At 50.2% G+C, this 16769-nt stretch overlaps 2 protein-coding genes across 4 annotated transcripts in view; both read left to right on the forward strand.

Moving 5' to 3' along the window:
• The window catches only part of OTUD5 (OTU deubiquitinase 5), a 28494-nt gene extending 20763 nt beyond the window's left edge, over positions 1–7731 (forward strand). For 2 of the 3 annotated variants that reach the window (XM_072817718.1, XM_072817716.1), the window contains exons 4-9: positions 63–219; positions 313–461; positions 4100–4303; positions 5896–6097; positions 6184–6297; positions 6604–7731. In XM_072817718.1, coding sequence (XP_072673819.1) covers positions 63–219; positions 313–461; positions 4100–4303; positions 5896–6097; positions 6184–6297; positions 6604–6728 — 951 coding nt within the window. In that variant the 3' untranslated portion in view covers positions 6729–7731. The remainder of the gene's footprint in view (positions 1–62; positions 220–312; positions 462–4099; positions 4304–5895; positions 6098–6183; positions 6298–6603) is intronic. The other variant, XM_072817717.1, reaches the window with a different exon arrangement.
• A 2951-nt stretch (positions 7732–10682) lies between these two features.
• Positions 10683–15867, forward strand: PIM2 (Pim-2 proto-oncogene, serine/threonine kinase). The gene is made up of 6 exons (XM_072817722.1): positions 10683–10922; positions 11060–11169; positions 11890–11940; positions 13642–14014; positions 14469–14645; positions 14742–15867. Exons 1-6 carry the CDS (start codon positions 10862–10864, stop codon positions 14903–14905), a joined length of 936 nt encoding a protein of 311 aa, XP_072673823.1. The 5' UTR covers positions 10683–10861; the 3' UTR covers positions 14906–15867.
• Positions 15868–16769: the final 902 nt, after the last annotated feature.

Raw genomic sequence — 16769 nt, forward strand, 5'->3', positions numbered from 1 at the left:
TGGGGGCAGAGTAGCTGCATCTCCTCCCTGCAGAGGCCTTGACCCTCCGATCTGTTCTGCAGATGAAGAATGCTGACTACTTCTCCAACTATGTAACAGAGGACTTCACCACCTACATCAACAGGAAGCGGAAAAACAACTGCCATGGCAACCACATTGAGATGCAGGCCATGGCAGAGATGTACAACCGGCCCGTGGAGGTGTACCAGTACAGCACAGGTACTTCTGTGGTGGGTAGATGAGCAGCTGGCTGACCCTGATCTGAGCCTGCCCGGTCCACTGTGGATGCTCCTTCCTTCTCTCTTTCTGCAGAACCCATCAACACATTCCATGGGATCCATCAAAACGAGGATGAACCCATCCGCGTCAGCTACCATCGGAATATCCACTACAATTCAGTGGTGAATCCCAACAAGGCCACCATCGGTGTGGGGCTAGGCCTGCCATCATTCAAACCGGGGGTAAGTGGGTCCCCATGCCCAGGATGACTGCTAGACATAGAGGCCAGAAGCCTCTTTTGAGGTCTTAGTTCTGCCCTAGCCCACAAAAACGCCCTGTCCCCTGGAGTTGCTCTTGAGGTCTCACCTCTATAAAATTCGGGAGTTACCCAAGGTGATCTCTTGGGGCTCATTCCTTGGTCTCCTCTTGCCTGTCTGAGCTGGCTTTACCCATCTTCTGTGCCTGTTGAGGGTTGGCATTTGAAGCACATCTGGGAACTGTGAACCCAGGCTTGGTCTGGGTATCTTGGCACCCACATGGATCCTCTAATGCTCAGCAGTTCTAGATAGCTGTGGTCACAGAGACTTGATGAGCAGGCCTGGCCCTACTGCTTACTGGCTGTGGGACCTAGGGCAGATTATACCTGTAATCTGGGCTGGCTGCTCGGCAGATACAGAAAGTGCCTAACACAGGGCCTGTGGCCTAGTAGGCACTCAGAAGGTGGCAGTACATTTTCCAGCATATGCTGACATATTCTCATTCTCTCTCATAAACAGTCATCTTCTGGGGATTTTGCTATCTTCAGGTTTCACTTCCTACAAACAGAAAGTGCCCCTACCTCATTTTAGGAAATGCACACCCTAACACACGCCCTCCAACTTAGGTTTTTTTGTTTTGTTAAGTAAACTCTTAATTTTAGAATAGTTTTAGATTTACAGAATTACTGAGATTAGAGAATTTCCATATTCCCCACTCTGATTAACATATCAGCCTAGAACATTTATCACAATTCTAAACCAATATTGATATTTTAACTGAAGACCATACTTTATTTATTTATTTATTTATTTATTTATTTTTTGACCATACTTTATTTAAATGACCTCAGTCATTCCCTGATGATCTTATCTATTCCAGGACCCATCCAGGAGACCGTACTACATTTAGTTGTCCTGTCTCCTTTGGCTCCTCTTGGCTCTGACACTTTCTCTGAATTTCCTTGTTTTTTTATCTTTGATCTGTTTACAGACTCTAGTTTTGCCTTTTCTAGAATGTCATGGAATTAGAATCCTAACAGTATGTAGTTTTTTTCAGAGTGACTTCTTTCACATAACTTGATGTACTTAAATTTAAGAATGATCTATGACTTTTCATGGTCTGATCACTCATTTTTCTTTTTTTTAAAGATTGGTTTGAGAGAGAGCAAGCATGCATGAGCAGGAGGGGCAGAGGGAGAGGGAGAAAGAATTTCAGATTCTGTGCTGAGCGCACAGCCTGACATGGCACTTGATTTGACCCTGAGATCGTGACCTGAGCCAAAACCAAGAATCGGGAGCTTAACCAACTGTGCCATCCAGGCGCTCCACTCCTTTTTTTTTTCCCCTTTTTAAAAAATGAATGCCTTAAGGTTTTTGTTTGTAGACATAATTGTTTATAATGATTTTAAATTTACAAAAAAAATTGGAGAAGATAGTCTACAGAGTTCCCATGTATTCTTCTCCCCCCTGAGCAGTTTCACTGTTACTAAGGAATCTTGGAGGACTGTGATACATTTGTTCCAATATATGAAGGAATGTTGATACATTTGATACATTATTACTAACTAAAGTCATCATGTCTCTTTAGGCTCCCTTGTCTGTGATGGTTTCTCACACTTTCATGTTTTTGATGACCTTGACCGTATTGAGGAGTACTGGTCAGGTATATTGTAGGATGGTTCTCTTTTGAAATTTGTCTGATGTTTTTCTCATTGATTACACTGGGGTTATGGGTTTTAGGGAGGAAGATCATAGTGGTAGAGTACCATTGTAATTACATCATATCAACGGTATATACTGGGAACATGATTTATGACTGTTGATGTTGACCTTGATCCCCAGCAGTAGTAGTTTTGTCAGATTTTTTCCACTGTAAAATTACTCCCCCCCGCCCCCATTTCCTTTTTCCATACCTTCCTGTTTGGAAGGAAGTCATGATGTACAGCCCACACTTAAAAAAAGTGGAGGTTATGCTCCATCTTCTTGAGGGCAGAGTATCTACATAAATTATGTAGAATTCTTCTGCAAGGGAAATTTGTCCTTTGTCTCCCATTTATTTCAGTCACTATGGACTGAGGTATTTCTTTTATACTTTTATATTTTGGGTTATAATCCAGTACTATATTTTGATGCTCACATTGTTTCAGTTTTGCCTCTTGGAGGTCTCTTAGTTGGTTCCTGCACCTCTTTGACATTGTTGTGATGGTGGGTTGTTAGGTTTTTTTTTTCTAATTTTTGGTTTTTGTTGGTTTATTTTGTTTCATTTTGTAACACTTTCTTTCTGGCACTATGAGGTGCTCCAAGTTCATCTTGTATATTTCTTGCCCCAGTTCTAGAACCAGTCATTTTTTCCAAGGAGCCCTGGTTCTTTTATTGGAATGATACTAGAAACCAAGATCTGAATACTGAGTGTGCTCCTTGCCACTGGGGTGTCATTGCTTCTAGGACCTTTCAGCTGACAGAGCAAGGAGATATATCTGTGTATACTAACCCATGTGTATATACTTACCTAGAAATATTTCTTTATGTAACCATCCATATCTCTATGAAGCTACAGTTCTTACCTGAGGTCTCCCAACTGGCAAAGGACTTCATGGTTTTACTTTTTTTTAAAGATTTTTATTTATTTACTCATGAGACACACAGAGAGAGGGCAGAGACATAGGAAGAGGGAGAAGCAGGCTCCTCACAAGGGAATCTGATGTGAGACTCGATCCCGGAACTCTGGGATCATGCCCTGAGCCGGAGGTAGACGCTCAACCACAGAGCCACCTAAGCATCCCAGACTTCATGGTTTTAATTTGCAATTCCCTAGTGACAAAGGATGTTGAGCATCTTTTCATGTGCTTATTTGCCACCTGAATATCTTCTTTGAGGAAATTGTGTGTTTTTAAATTGGCTTGTTTTAACTTAGAGTTTTACATACTTTTTGGACTGCTATGCATAGGTAAAAAATTACATTTTACATCATAACTTAGTGCACACGCACATGGGTGTGTAGTGTGTATATTTGCATTAAAATAATGTTAAGAGTTTCACTGAGCAATACTTAATGCCTTGAATATGCTCTGGTATTTTTTTATTACTTCATTTTTTTTAATGCTCTTGTATCTCATAGCCTGACAAAAAGCACTCTCCTACAGTGTCCCACAATTCCTCACACCCCTTCTTCCCGTGATGATACCGTTCCCTGTCCCCTTAAATGTCCAAATACTCCTTTCACCCTGTGGACACACAGCTAACTTCTCAGGTGATCTTTTCTTCTGGTCCCATCTGGACACAGGTGAAGACAGTCTCAGCATTACGAAACTGAGTCATTGCTGGGTGAGGCATCTTTAAATCCCAGCACTTGGCTGCCCCAGGCAGAGTACTTCACTCAAGGTATCTTGGGGTTGGGAGCAGGACTTCTAAGTATAGAAGTTTAGAATGACAAGTCCCTCTACCCAAACCTGCCTTCCGCCATTTCTTGATAAATTAGGCAGCCTACTCGGGGTTGGTTAGTAAGAGTAGCTGCCTTCCTATCTCCTCTCTTCTGGGCCTGTAGGCCCATAATCCCAAACTGGTTCTGGCTCATGGCCAGAGTTGAGTGTCACCCCACATCCCTGTTCCTCCCTGCCTTGTAGTTTGCAGAACAGTCCCTGATGAAGAATGCCATAAAAACATCAGAGGAGTCCTGGATTGAACAGCAGATGCTGGAAGACAAAAAGCGGGCCACAGACTGGGAGGCCACAAATGAGGCCATTGAGGAGCAGGTGGCTCGAGAATCCTACCTGCAGTGGCTGCGGGATCAGGAGAAACAGGCCCGCCAGGTTCGCGGCCCCAGCCAGGTGGGTCCTGGGCTCTGTTATTGGCCTGGCCAAGAACCCCTTACTTCACATGCTCTGCCCCCAAACAGGCAGAAGAAATTAAGCAGTTTTGACATCTGGGAGAGAAGGAAGCTCTCAGCCTGGTCTGTACCACATCTCGGCCTTAGTCTTGGCATCGTGCCTTAGAACTCTCAACACCTTTGCCGAACAAGGTCTTAAGGAGTGAGGGAGGCCAGCCACTGGTGGTGACATGTGGGGATTGATGGATAGTTCTAGAGGGACAAGCTCTTGTTGAATGTCCTTCTATGTCAGGCTCTAGGCTGAAGATGTAAAATCCGGTCAGGCCTGCTCCACTCTCCGTGATCCCGTGTCTACTGAGGGAGACAGATACATCAGTGAGGCTCTTGACCCTGGCTGGGGGACCAGTGGACATGGGCGCCCTGGTCAGTCTTCACACAGCAAGGTTGGATTTTTAGGGCAGGGATGGGGCAAAGCAGGCAGGCATTTGAGGAATCACAAGGAGTTTAGAGTGATTGTAGGTGTTGGCAAGAGTCAAGTAATTTCTACGACAAATATTTATTGCAGGTCTATGCCAGGCACTGTTCTTAGTATATGGGTGGTACATTGGTGAGCCAGGCAGGCCCAGATCTCTGTGCTTGTGATGCTTACATATTCACAGAGTAGAACAAAATAAACACTAAATATAATGAATAGATTAGTTGAGAGGTGGGACAGATGAAACATGTAGAGCAGGGCAAAGAGAATGAGTAGGGCTGAGGGGAGCTGAGAGTTCCACAATATGAAGTAGTATGGTCAGGGTGGGCAGGCCTCAGAGCCAGTGAGATGTGAGCAAAAGCTTGCAAAAGGTGAGGCAGTTAGCTAAGTGCATGCGCCAGGCAAAGCAGAAGGCCAGCTAGAGCAAAACCCTGAGGTGGAATGCATACCCGGGGTGATTTGGGAGTGGCCTGGAGGCCAGGGTGGTTGAGCAGAATGTTGTAGTAAGTGAAGTCAGAGAGGTGGTGGGGCCAGATTGAGAAGGGGCTTGTGAGCTGTGGTGAGGACTTTGGCCTTTACTGTGAGTGAGGCAGAAGCCTTTGGGAGGGTTGTGAGCAGAGGAGGGACAGGATCCTCCTGATAGCTAGGGCAGCATGAAGCCTAGGGTTTAGGGCAAGAAGCAGGGAACCAGCGAGGTGTGGAGTCTTATCTCTAGTCCCAGTGGTGATGGATGGTGGATGGTGGTGCTGGCTAGGGAGGAATGAGGAAAGGGGATGGAGTTTGAATGTATTTTGAAGGTGGGGGTACGGGTTTCCTGCCAGATTGCCTGTAAGGATGTGAGGGTGGTGGGATTAAGAAGCTTACCTTTGTCCTGTGGTCTGCTGTGTGACCAGGAATGATGGTGGTCATCACAGCCAGGATTCCAGGAGGGAGCCAACCCTCAGGGATGGGGCAGAGGCAGCTCATGACTTGCGTTGGTCCTTTCCTCCTCCTCCTCCTCTTTCTCCTCCTCGTCGTCGTCATCGTCGTCGTCGTCGTCGTCATCATCATCATCATCATCATCCTTGTCGTCGTCCTCCTCCTCCTCCTTCTTCTCCTCCTCCCCCCCCCCCCTGCAGCCCCGGAAAGCCAGCGCCACATGCAGTTCTGCCACAGCAGCAGCCTCCAGTGGCCTGGAGGAGTGGACCAGCCGGTCCCCGCGGCAGCGGAGTTCAGCCTCTTCACCCGAGCATCCTGAGCTGCACGCCGAGCTGGGCATCAAGCCCCCTTCCCCAGGCACTGTCTTAGCTCTTGCCAAACCTCCTTCACCCTGTGCACCAGGTCAGTGACTTGGTGACTGGGGAAGCTGGGGTTAGGAACTGATGCCTAGGTTGTGGGCTCCACCTCTGACTGTCCCTCTGCCCCAGGTACAAGCAGCCAGTTCTCGGCAGGGGCCGACCGAGCTACTTCCCCCCTCGTGTCCCTGTACCCTGCTCTGGAGTGCCGGGCTCTCATTCAGCAGATGTCCCCCTCTGCCTTTGGTAAGCCTCCTCTATCTAGGGGCCAGGGTCCAGCTGGGAGCTGGGGAGAGAGGGAAGAAGCAGCACATCCTGAGAGGGGGCTTTTGGAGCCTCTGGCCATCTCCCCAGGAAGACGGGAATTTTCAGGCCCAAAGGATGTGTCCAGAGGGAACCTGTGTGGGATTTCAAAGGCCTGGGGGAGCCTTCTTGTAGAGAAAGAAGCATAGAGGGACCTGGATGGGATTGCTCGAGCCAGGAATCAGCAAAGGGTAAGGAGAAGGTGGGCTGGGAGTGCTCCATCATCCTTTACTCCTTCCTCTTGCCCAGCAGGTCTGAATGACTGGGATGATGATGAGATCCTAGCATCGGTGCTGGCAGTGTCCCAACAGGAATACCTAGACAGTATGAAGAAAAACAAAGTGCACAGAGATCCACCCCCAGACAAGAGTTGATGGAGACCCAGAGACTGGAGACCATCTCCCAACCCCCACCACTCCTGCCCTCCGGTGCCGCCCCACCTTCTTTGGCTTTCTTCCCTCCTGCCTTCTTCCCTCTCTCCCCTCCTTTCCCTCCTCCCCACTTCCCTCTGGCTGGCCCACCCCTGCACCCCTTCTCATCGCTGCCACCACCACCATCACCTGTCTCTTCGCCAGCTGACGTGCCCTCTTGCCCCCTGCACAGCACCATCCCTGCATTCCACAGGGGACTTGGGCAAGGGTGCCGAAGGTAGGCGAGAGGCACACAGAAACAAACCAACTGGCAGCCAGGCAGCCCCTGAGGAGAGACATTCAGACAGAGGAAAGTCTCCCTGCCCCCCATTCCTTCCAAGATCAGAAAAACTTGTCACCCCGCCTCCACAATGATGCTGGGGAGGTGGGAGGAAGAAGTGGGAATTCCCCTTCCCAGTACCCCAAGAATGTCTGAGCCTTCAATGTTGAATTTTTTTCTTTATTAAAATGTACTTTTATCTTATAAAATCAACCAATCCAAAATGATGTAGACAATAGCAGTGGCTCTGTGAAGGCGGCATCTCTGGTTTGGGAGCAGACAGGCCATGGGGACAGAGGGGGCACAAAGATGTGGTTACTGTCTCTTGCCTCCAGCTCTGTGGAGGTAGGCAGGGTCTAGAGTGCAAGCCGGGGTGGGGGCAGGGGGCAGGTGTCTTGTGGGCTTTCGACAATGAGACTCTTGACCTTGCTGCATTCCTACTGCTTCTACACCACTACCACTGCCACCACCACCATCACTATCACCACTACCACTACTACCACTGGGTCTCTTCGGATCTTGGGGTGGGGGGCACCTTTGAGGATCATGGCTGCTACCGCCCAGGATTTGAGCGTGGGGAGTGGGCACAGCCTCAGCAGATGGGACACCCGTGCCCTGCAGGTGTTGACAAGATCCACCATCTGTAACGTCCTTGGCACAATAAAACCAAATGTTAGTTTCCCCTGAGCGCCTCTGTTCTATGTGGGGCACAAGGTGGGTGGGCCTCTGGGCAGAGGTGGTGATGGCCTAGGCCTTGGCTTGACCTCTGAGGGCTGCATGCTCTCCAGTAAGCTCTGTCTGTGGGCCCAGAGTTTGTTCATATTTGATTCACTGCTTACTAAACCAACTTCTGGACCTGTTATTACCAAGAAAGCTCCATCTTTGCTTGCTGCCCCTGCCTCCGTTCTGTCACATGTAGCCTGCCCACCCTGTATCCTGGGTTGTGATGGGAGCAGAGGACTAGGAGCTTGAGGGCTGGGACCGAAGTTCCACCTTTACTGCCTGCCTCCTTCCCTATGTGTGTTTGCTTTTTCCTTGTGATATTTGATGTAGAAATGCTTTGGAAAGGCACAACGGATGCTTCATATCAACGTAAGTGTAGTGGAATTGACTGGAGGGGCCTCTCTGGTGTAAGGAATGGTTAAACCCTTTCTTGTTCATGTTCCCAGTCCTCTGACATCCATGCCCCTGCCTTTCCTTGGCGTACAACCAAGGCAGAGAAGGATGGCTGGCCCCCAGGTTTTGTCAAGAGTGTATATTGCTGTGCCTCACTAATGAGGCCCCTATTTAAGGATGCATGTCCAGCTCTGCCAGTAAAGGCATGGTGGCTGAGTGGCCATCTTGTGGGGTATCTGTGGAATCCACTAGTCAATCATCCAGATGTTGGAGAGTTGGTTTGGAACCCACCTTGTTTTTTTCTAGCTATGTGACCTTGGCCAAATCACAGGCTGAGGTTCAAGGGTCCCACCGTGTGTACAACAGGAGTGATTAATGTCTACTACCTCACGCTCTCTCTGGTTGTGAGCATTGAGAGAGAAGCATGTGGTCAACATAAAATGTCTGATGGCATGGTGCCTGGCATGTTCTGAGAGCCCAAATGTTAGCAGATAGTATTTATTTACCTAATGTTGAAGTTTTTTACACCATCTGGCCCCTGCCTACCTCTTCTTGCTGCTCTCTCCAGTTTCATTGGCCCCTGCCTGGAATTTGCCCTTTCCATATCCTGAGCCCCCAACCTTGTCCTTCAAGATGGGTAGTGTCACCTTTTGAGAAGCCCTGTGTGACCCCATCCATATTCCCATCTCTATCCACGAATATGTCTTTACTCCTTCCCCAATAACTCTGTGATTCACTTCCTGGGCAAGGGCTGTGATGCCTAACTTAATCTGTGTATCTCTAATATCTGCACCCCTGCCAGGGCCTGGCAGGCTTACAGTAGACCCCTAATAAATATTGGATGAATAAGGGAGAGTATATGTGTGTATTTGCTTTCTGGGTGGTGTCTGTGTGTCTGTTTGACTTTGGTGAGTCTAAGTCTTCACATGCACCTCACAGTGTCACGTTGTGTGACAAGGGCTTGTTTCCAGGTGTGTCAGATGGTGACTGAGTGTGGGACTCTATCGCTGACAGTTTATGTTTCTAAGACAAGTGCATGTCTGCGTGGTTCTGTGACAGCGCGTCTGTGGTTTCTTTCTGATAGGGTGAATGTCCGTTTGTATTCCTGTGACAGATTCTGGGTAGCTATTTCTGGACAGTTTCAGTGACAACACTGCATGTTTGCTGGTGTATGTGTGTGTCTGGGTCTATCCATGTCTGTTTTTGTGACAATGCCTATCTATGTGGCTCTGTCGCATAATTACTTATGTCTGCCTCTGGAGCAGTACTTGTGTGTCTCTGGAGCATCTGTGTGTGTCCTCCTGTGACAGACTCAAGGTCTCTCATTTCTGGGACAGTACAAGTCTTCCTGTGACAGTGCATGTCTGATGGTGCCAGTATCTTCGTGACAAGTTCTGGTGGTGTGCCTGACAAGACATTTCTGTGTCATCAGATGGCAACATAGGTCCGTGTGTATCTCTGGAGTGCCTGTCTGTAACAGTGTTTCTCTGGGTGACATTCTGGGACATAAGTGGCAGCATGGCTGCCCAACAGTGGACATCAGTCTTTGTGACAGTACATGTCTGCTGCATGTGTATCTAGGACAAGTTTACATGAATGTGTCTGTAGGTTTCATGTATATCACATGGTACTTTTGTGCGAGTCTTGAGTGCATCTCTATCTTCCTGCGGGGTGAGGCTCAACTGTTTTTCCCCAAATTTGTGACTAAGGGTATTTTACCACCTGCCTGAGCTCGTTCTGTCCCTATCTCTTGTCATTTGGAAGCATACCCCCAAGCTACTATCACTCTGACTTGCTAGCATCCCACCCCCACCTAAGGTCCACTTCCCTCTGCCATTCCAGGTTCTGGACGTGCTGGGGGATTAGGCTCCTGGCTAGATGTGGCTAGGTCTGCCCAGGTTAAGGGCCCCAAAACACCCCACAAGCCTCCGCCTCAGGGCGTAGGAATGTTGTCTTTGGCCAGTGTCTCCCGCGGTGGTAGGGGGGCTACCCCTCCCTGAAAGCTGGACAGGTTCTTCCAGGATCCCTGGCTTCAGTTTTGGGGCAAGGCTGCTGGTCTCCTTTTTGGAGACAGGGTCTTGAGTGGCTACAGGCCCGGATTCTTAGAAGCCCGGAGATAATTCCGCGCTAATCTCGAAGCAGCGGCTGCAAACCAACTTCTTAGGAAAGGAGGCGGTGCAGATATTTTTTTAAGTTTATATCTATATATACACATACACACACATATATAAAAACAACCCCGCACAACAACCAAAACAAATGCGGTTGCTGGAAAGGGATTCCCAGAACCAGTTTCCTCTTCGGGTGCGCCCCCCACATTTGCATGCGGGCCCGGCCCCCGTGGAAGATCCGGGCACGTATTTGCATAAGGGGGGTACTTGAAACGTTGAGGGTGGTATGCAAATAAGGACTGGCTCCGATTGGCTGCGGTACAGCAGGTGCCGCGTCCGGATTGATCAAAGCCAAGTGGGCGGGGCTGTCGCCCGGGGCGACTCTCTCGGGAGGCGCGTGCCCCGGCTCAGTAGCGTTGGGGCTGGCGCGCGCGTCGAATCTTAACGTTGCGCTGTTTGCGGGCGCTTTTGGGCCATCAGCTTCTTTGCCTTCCACCCTGGCGCCCCCAAGTCCTGGCTCCCCAGCCTCGCTACCCCGGGCGTCCACGCCCTGCGGGCTCAGCGGGCTCAATCTGCGCAGCACCACCTCCATGTTGACTAAGCCTCTGCAAGGGCTCCCCGTGGCCCCCGTGACCCCCACGCCGCCGCCAGGTGAGCAAGGCTCCCCTACCGCGACTAGGCCAGGCAGGCTGAATTGGTTGAGGGCGGCGGCGGGGGGGGAGGGGGGAGAGGGTCGCGGCCAGGCTCTGCATGCAGCCACCCTGACTTCCTCGCCTCCGCCTGCGTAGGAGGCAAGAATCGCGAAGCGTTCGAGGCTGAGTACCGACTCGGCCCCCTCCTTGGTAAGGGGGGCTTTGGTACCGTCTTCGCAGGACATCGCGTCACAGATCGACTCCAGGTATCAACCACGAGAGTCTTGGGAGGGTCAGGGGTGTTGTGTGTGTGTGCGTCCTTGTGTGTGCGTGTGTGAGGCGGGGGCGGGAGTCTTGGGCTGGGATGCTGATTGACCAGGGGATGAGCCGACAATGTGTGCGTGGTAGGGTCATGAGGACCGGGATCCGGGTTGGTGGGGGTGGCTGAGCACGCGCACGTGCGCGCGCTTGTTTGTGTGGCGATCCAGGTGGGTATATGGGGGGGGGGGTTCAGGGCAGGGATTCTAAAAGTCCAGGAAGTGAGACTGAGGAGTGAGGGTCGTAAGGACTCTAGACCCTGGGATCCAGGGGATGTGTATCTGTGTGGGAAGGTGGAGGCCCAGAGCTGAGATTTGGCGGATTTCAAGGGCAGGTGTCCAGCGTGGAGTCCTGAGAACCAGGACCCCGGTACAGAGTTGGGGGGGTCTTGGAGCTGGATGGGAAGATCAAGGGCTTCGGGTATTAGGAAATTCAGAACTCAGGACCTGGAGTGAGGGGTTCTGAATCCTGAAAAGGGAGAACCCAGGGCCAAGGATGATGGGAGAGGTGAACTTGGTTCTGGGGACTTGGAGGCCAGGGAAGAAGCTTCAGCTCATTTTGGGTTGCGGTGTGGCGAGGTTGGGACCAGAAAGCCTAGGGTGAGGGTCAAGACTGGGAGGGGCCTGGGGGTCATCTGCTGGCCCCTTCACCTCAGCCCTTTTCTCCAGGTGGCCATCAAAGTGATCCCCCGGAATCGTGTGTTGGGCTGGTCCCCCTTGGTGAGTGTCTTTGGAGTCCCTGACCTGGCGACGCCATCTCTGAAGATGGACTCACCCCCCCCACCACCACTTGCCTTTCTAGGGCTTGTATGATTCCGTGGGCCCTGTAACGGTGAGGAGAACACTCCTACCAGCCTGTGTTTACTCCCCTGTAGTGACATCCACACCTCCATACAGTTCTGACTCACCCCAGCTCCCCTAGGGCCCTTGGATTCTCCCCCTCCAACCCTCCTTTCTCCTCCTCCCTCCAAACACTGCTTCAGGGGCTGCCCGCAGGGCATGCTGGTGGGGGAAGAGGGGCAGAGGTCACTGGTTGCCATGGTGACGGTGGCTGCTTCTCTTCGGCCGTTAGAACGCTAACGGACAACAGGGCGGGTCTGGGCAAGTTGTAGGGGCGGGAGCGCCCCCTGGCGGACTCTGGGGGAGAATGCGCCTGCGCAGGCTGTGGGACCCGAAGGGAGAAGGTTCGCCTGCGCAGTAGCAGAATTTTCATCACCGTGAGAAAACCTGTCTGCGGCTGTGCATGTCAGAGGACTGGCCGGGAGAGGGCCCCACCTCAGTCAGGAAAGCTGATTCTGGCTTGTCCGTGGGCCCGCACCGGGCTTCTAGCATGGGGTGGCTTTTGTGGCCTAGCATTTCTGCCTTTTTTGAGCACTGACTGTGTGTCTCCAGTTTTGCTTTATCATCAAAGGTTACTGTGTTCCATGTCCCCCACTAAGTGCTTGCATTCAACACAGTTCTAGATGACAGTGACAGTTTTCTAGTTTAGTGACAGTGACAAAACACATGATAGTATTATTGAGTTCTTTGTTCCTTTGCAATTAATCACTTTCAGATATTTAAGAAATGTATATTGAGCACCTACTATGTGCCAGGCACAATTTTAGGCATTTGGCAAAATATTACATTTATTGAGAGCTCATTTTGTGCCAAGTCCTTTTCTATTCATTGCTTTTACCTATTTAATAATATGTATGAAGCCCGACCCTGTTACCACCCAGTGTTATAGTCAGTGACAAAACACAAACCATTATACAATAGTATTTACTGCTTGCTAACTCTGTGCCAGACCCTGCTATAAAGTGCTTTCAACACTTATTGAGCTATATGTAAAGCACTGTTCTAACCTCTTCTAAGATGCCAGTGAACAAAAGATACATTATTACATAATAGTGTTCATCAGTTGCGTCTTCAGCAGAAGGCCTTTTATTAACCAAAAACAGATTTATTCATTTCAGAGAGAGCACATGCATGCGAGAGTGGGGGGAGGGGCAGAGGCAGAGGGAGAGAACATCTCAAGCAGACTCCTGTGGAGCTGAGCACAGAGCCCGATGTGGGGCTTGATCCCAGGACCCATGAGATTACCACCTGAGCTGAAACCAAGAGCTGGATGCTCAACAGGGAGCCACCCCGGTGCCCCAAGAAGGCCTTTTTAAAAGAACTACTTTCATTTACTCAAACATTTACTGAGCTCCTATCTATAATATGCCAGATATGTATAGGCTTTGGCTCAAAGCACCTTTCCAGGGGCTATGTTTGAGCCCTTCAGACGAAGAAACTGAGAGGCTCAGGTAAGGGAAGTGGGTTGCTGAAGGCCACACAGGAGCATGATGGGCTTTGATGTAAGTTCAGGCAAGAAGTCAGCCTCAGAGTTGCTGGCCTGATGTCTGTGTTCTCTTTTCTTCCCCCTTCCCCCCACAGTCAGATTCAGTTACATGCCCCCTGGAAGTGGCTTTGCTATGGAAGGTGGGTGCAGGTGGTGGGCACCCTGGCGTGATCCGCCTGCTTGACTGGTTTGAGACACCAGAAGGCTTTATGCTAGTCCTCGAACGGCCCTTGCCTGCCCAGGATCTCTTTGACTACATCACAGAGCAGGGCCCATTAGGTGAAGGCCGAAGCCGCTGCCTGTTTGCTCAGGTAGTGGCAGCTGTTCGCCACTGCCATGCTCGTGGAGTTGTCCATCGTGATATCAAGGATGAGAACATCCTGATGGACCTCCGCCGGGGCTGTGCCAAACTGATTGATTTTGGTTCCGGTGCCCTGCTTCATGATGAACCCTATACTGATTTTGATGGTAAGTCTTCCCTAAATCTCAAGTGTGTGTGGGGGGTTACCTTTTATCTTTATGGTCTCTGGATCTTTCACATCTAGTGCTGGGGTGGCCTGTGCTCCTTGATCTATATTGCACCTTTATAAATTTCTTGTGTTTTATGAGTTTTAATACTGGGGACTCTCAAGCCTTGTCCATCTTCTGACAGTGCCCAAACCTGGTGAAGGGGTTGTGTTATTATCCAGAATGTTCCTTTTCTGTCTGGTAAAGGGATCCTTTGTTACTTGTAAGGGCTTTTTTTTTTTTTTCTGTTGAGGGGACTCCGTTGTTATAGTTAAAGAACTCCTATTCTGGTGAGGGGACCCTGCTTAGATAGTGAGTTCTCTTAATTCTGGCAAGGGGATCATGCTTCCTGGGGGAGGGTGGGGTGGGAGAAGGGCATTAGCAAGGAGTGGTCTAATCTCTGTCTTGTGTGCAGGGACAAGGGTGTACAGCCCTCCAGAGTGGATCTCTCGTCATCAGTACCATGCACTACCAGCTACTGTCTGGTCACTGGGTATCCTCCTCTATGACATGGTGTGTGGGGACATTCCGTTTGAGAGGGACCAGGAGATTCTGGAGGCTGAGCTCCACTTCCCTGCCCATGTCTCCCCAGGTGAGGCCTTCACCAGTCCTAGCTCAGTAAATGCCACTCTTCCCAGGGTCTAGTGCCCCCAACTGACTGCTAATCTCCTATGCTTCTGATCTGCAGACTGCTGTGCCCTAATCCGCCGGTGCCTGGCCCCCAAACCCTCTGCCCGACCCTCACTGGAGGAGATACTGCTGGACCCCTGGATGCAGACCCCAGCTGAGGATGCACCCCTCAATACCCCCAAGGGGGGTCCCACCCCTTTGGCCTGGTCCCTGCTGCCCTAGTCCTAGCCAGGCCCCCCACTAGTTGGAATAGCCGTCCCATGGCATGCCACAGGGATAGATGGACATCTGTTGACCTGGTTATACAGGTCATTAAAACTCCAGTGTTACTAGGGTCAAAGATTGGGGATCAGGGGTCAGGAGACATAAGCCAAGTCTGCCCACTCCCCATCCCAATCCTGCTAAGGAGCCTTCCTCCCAGAATTTATGGTCTCATTCTGGAGGGGGCGGGGCTTCCTTGTTTCTCATTTTGCTAAGGGTGTTTATTTGGTTGAAGTTCCTTCCATTCTGAGCCCCAGGACTCCTATTCTGATGAGTTGTAACCCCTACACTGGCACCTCCTGCTACCACCACATACACTTAGTTCAAATGCTCTCACTTGGGCAAGGGTGCTTTCCTTCCAATGCCCCAGCAGCTCTTACTTTAGCAAAGGGACCCATTCCCCCTAGCCCAGGGTCCTATATTCAGTCAAGCTGCTTGCCTACCTCAGCCCAGGGTTGCTTATTCTGGGAGAGGTAATGCCCTATTGTTTTCCCAGGATTTTTTTAAATTATTTTTTAATTATTTTTATTATTTTTTATTTTTATTTTTTGGTGAGGGGACCCTACTCTGTTATCCCAAGTGCTCTTATTCTGGTGAGGAGAACCCTACTTCCATGATTTGGGAAGGAATGGGAGATGGACACCACCAGAGTCCGCTAGGATGGGGTAGATGGGTTTTTTGGGGGATGGGGTGGGGGAAATAAGTCTTGTCGTTTGTTCTCCTGGGGCTCCCCCTCTCCATCTTTTTCGGATTCTTGCTGCCTCCTTCTGAGCCTGGATTATCCAGTTGCTGAAATGTAAATACTTATGTATTGGTGGGAAGGGAGCTCCAACTGTGTCCTCCTCTTCCTTCTCCCCCTGCCTGGATTATTTAAAAAGCCATGTGTGGAAACCCACTATTTAATAAATGTTATAGAATCAGAAGTGACTGGCCATTTGTAAATTAAGCAAGGAAACCCACTATTTGATAGATGTAATAGAACCAGAAGCAACTGGCCATTTGTAGATGGGGTGAGGCAATTATGGAGCATCTACTGTGTGCTGAGCCATGAGGGAGGTGGGCTGGATCTCTCCTCTGCCCTTGGGAAGCCTTAGCCTTGTGGTACTGTCCTAAAGCTCTTTTATGGGTTCAGTTAAGCGAGACCACAAAGAAAAACTTGATTTCCCCCATTCCAGCTCTTACGTAGCTCCCAGGATGTGCAGAAGGGCACCGTTGGAGATACTATAGACACTGAAGATGTTTGAGACCTGTCCCCAGTCAAAGATGGCTTGTCTGGACAGAGAAAACTGACCCCCTCCATTCCAGGGGAGGAAAATAAAGCCCTCTCTCACAGGGAAAAAAAGACCTTTAGGGTCACCAGTGGGGGGGGGGGTTGGACACTGACAAAAGCCTTCCCTGCCCTTCCTCGTTTCCCAATAACATCCTGAGTGTAAGCCATGCGTTTTGCCCCTACCTTTTCACCTCTCCCTGGTCTTGTTCATCCCTCTCATCTCCTTCCTCGCTTCTCCACATACCTGCCCTGACATCAGCTGTACCCTCTCTTGCCCCGCTTTCTTTAAGATTTTATTTACCTATTCATGAGAGAGGCAGAGGGAGAAGCAGGCTCCATGCGGGGTGGTACTCGATCCCGGGACTCCCAGGATCACGCCCTGAGCCAAAAGCAGACGCTCAACCGCTGAGCCACGCAGGCGTCCCTCTTGCCCCGCTTTCAAAAGCTAAGCTGAAAGCCCCTCACCTGGTGGCTTACCTGTCCCCTTCGCAGTTTCCCTCCACAGTGGGAACTCGCTTATCCTCCCTACTCTCCGTCTCAGTCTCACTTCTATGC

Source organism: Canis lupus, chromosome X (genome assembly GCF_048164855.1).
Source record: "Canis lupus baileyi chromosome X, mCanLup2.hap1, whole genome shotgun sequence".
NCBI classification, from domain to species: domain Eukaryota; kingdom Metazoa; phylum Chordata; class Mammalia; order Carnivora; family Canidae; genus Canis; species Canis lupus.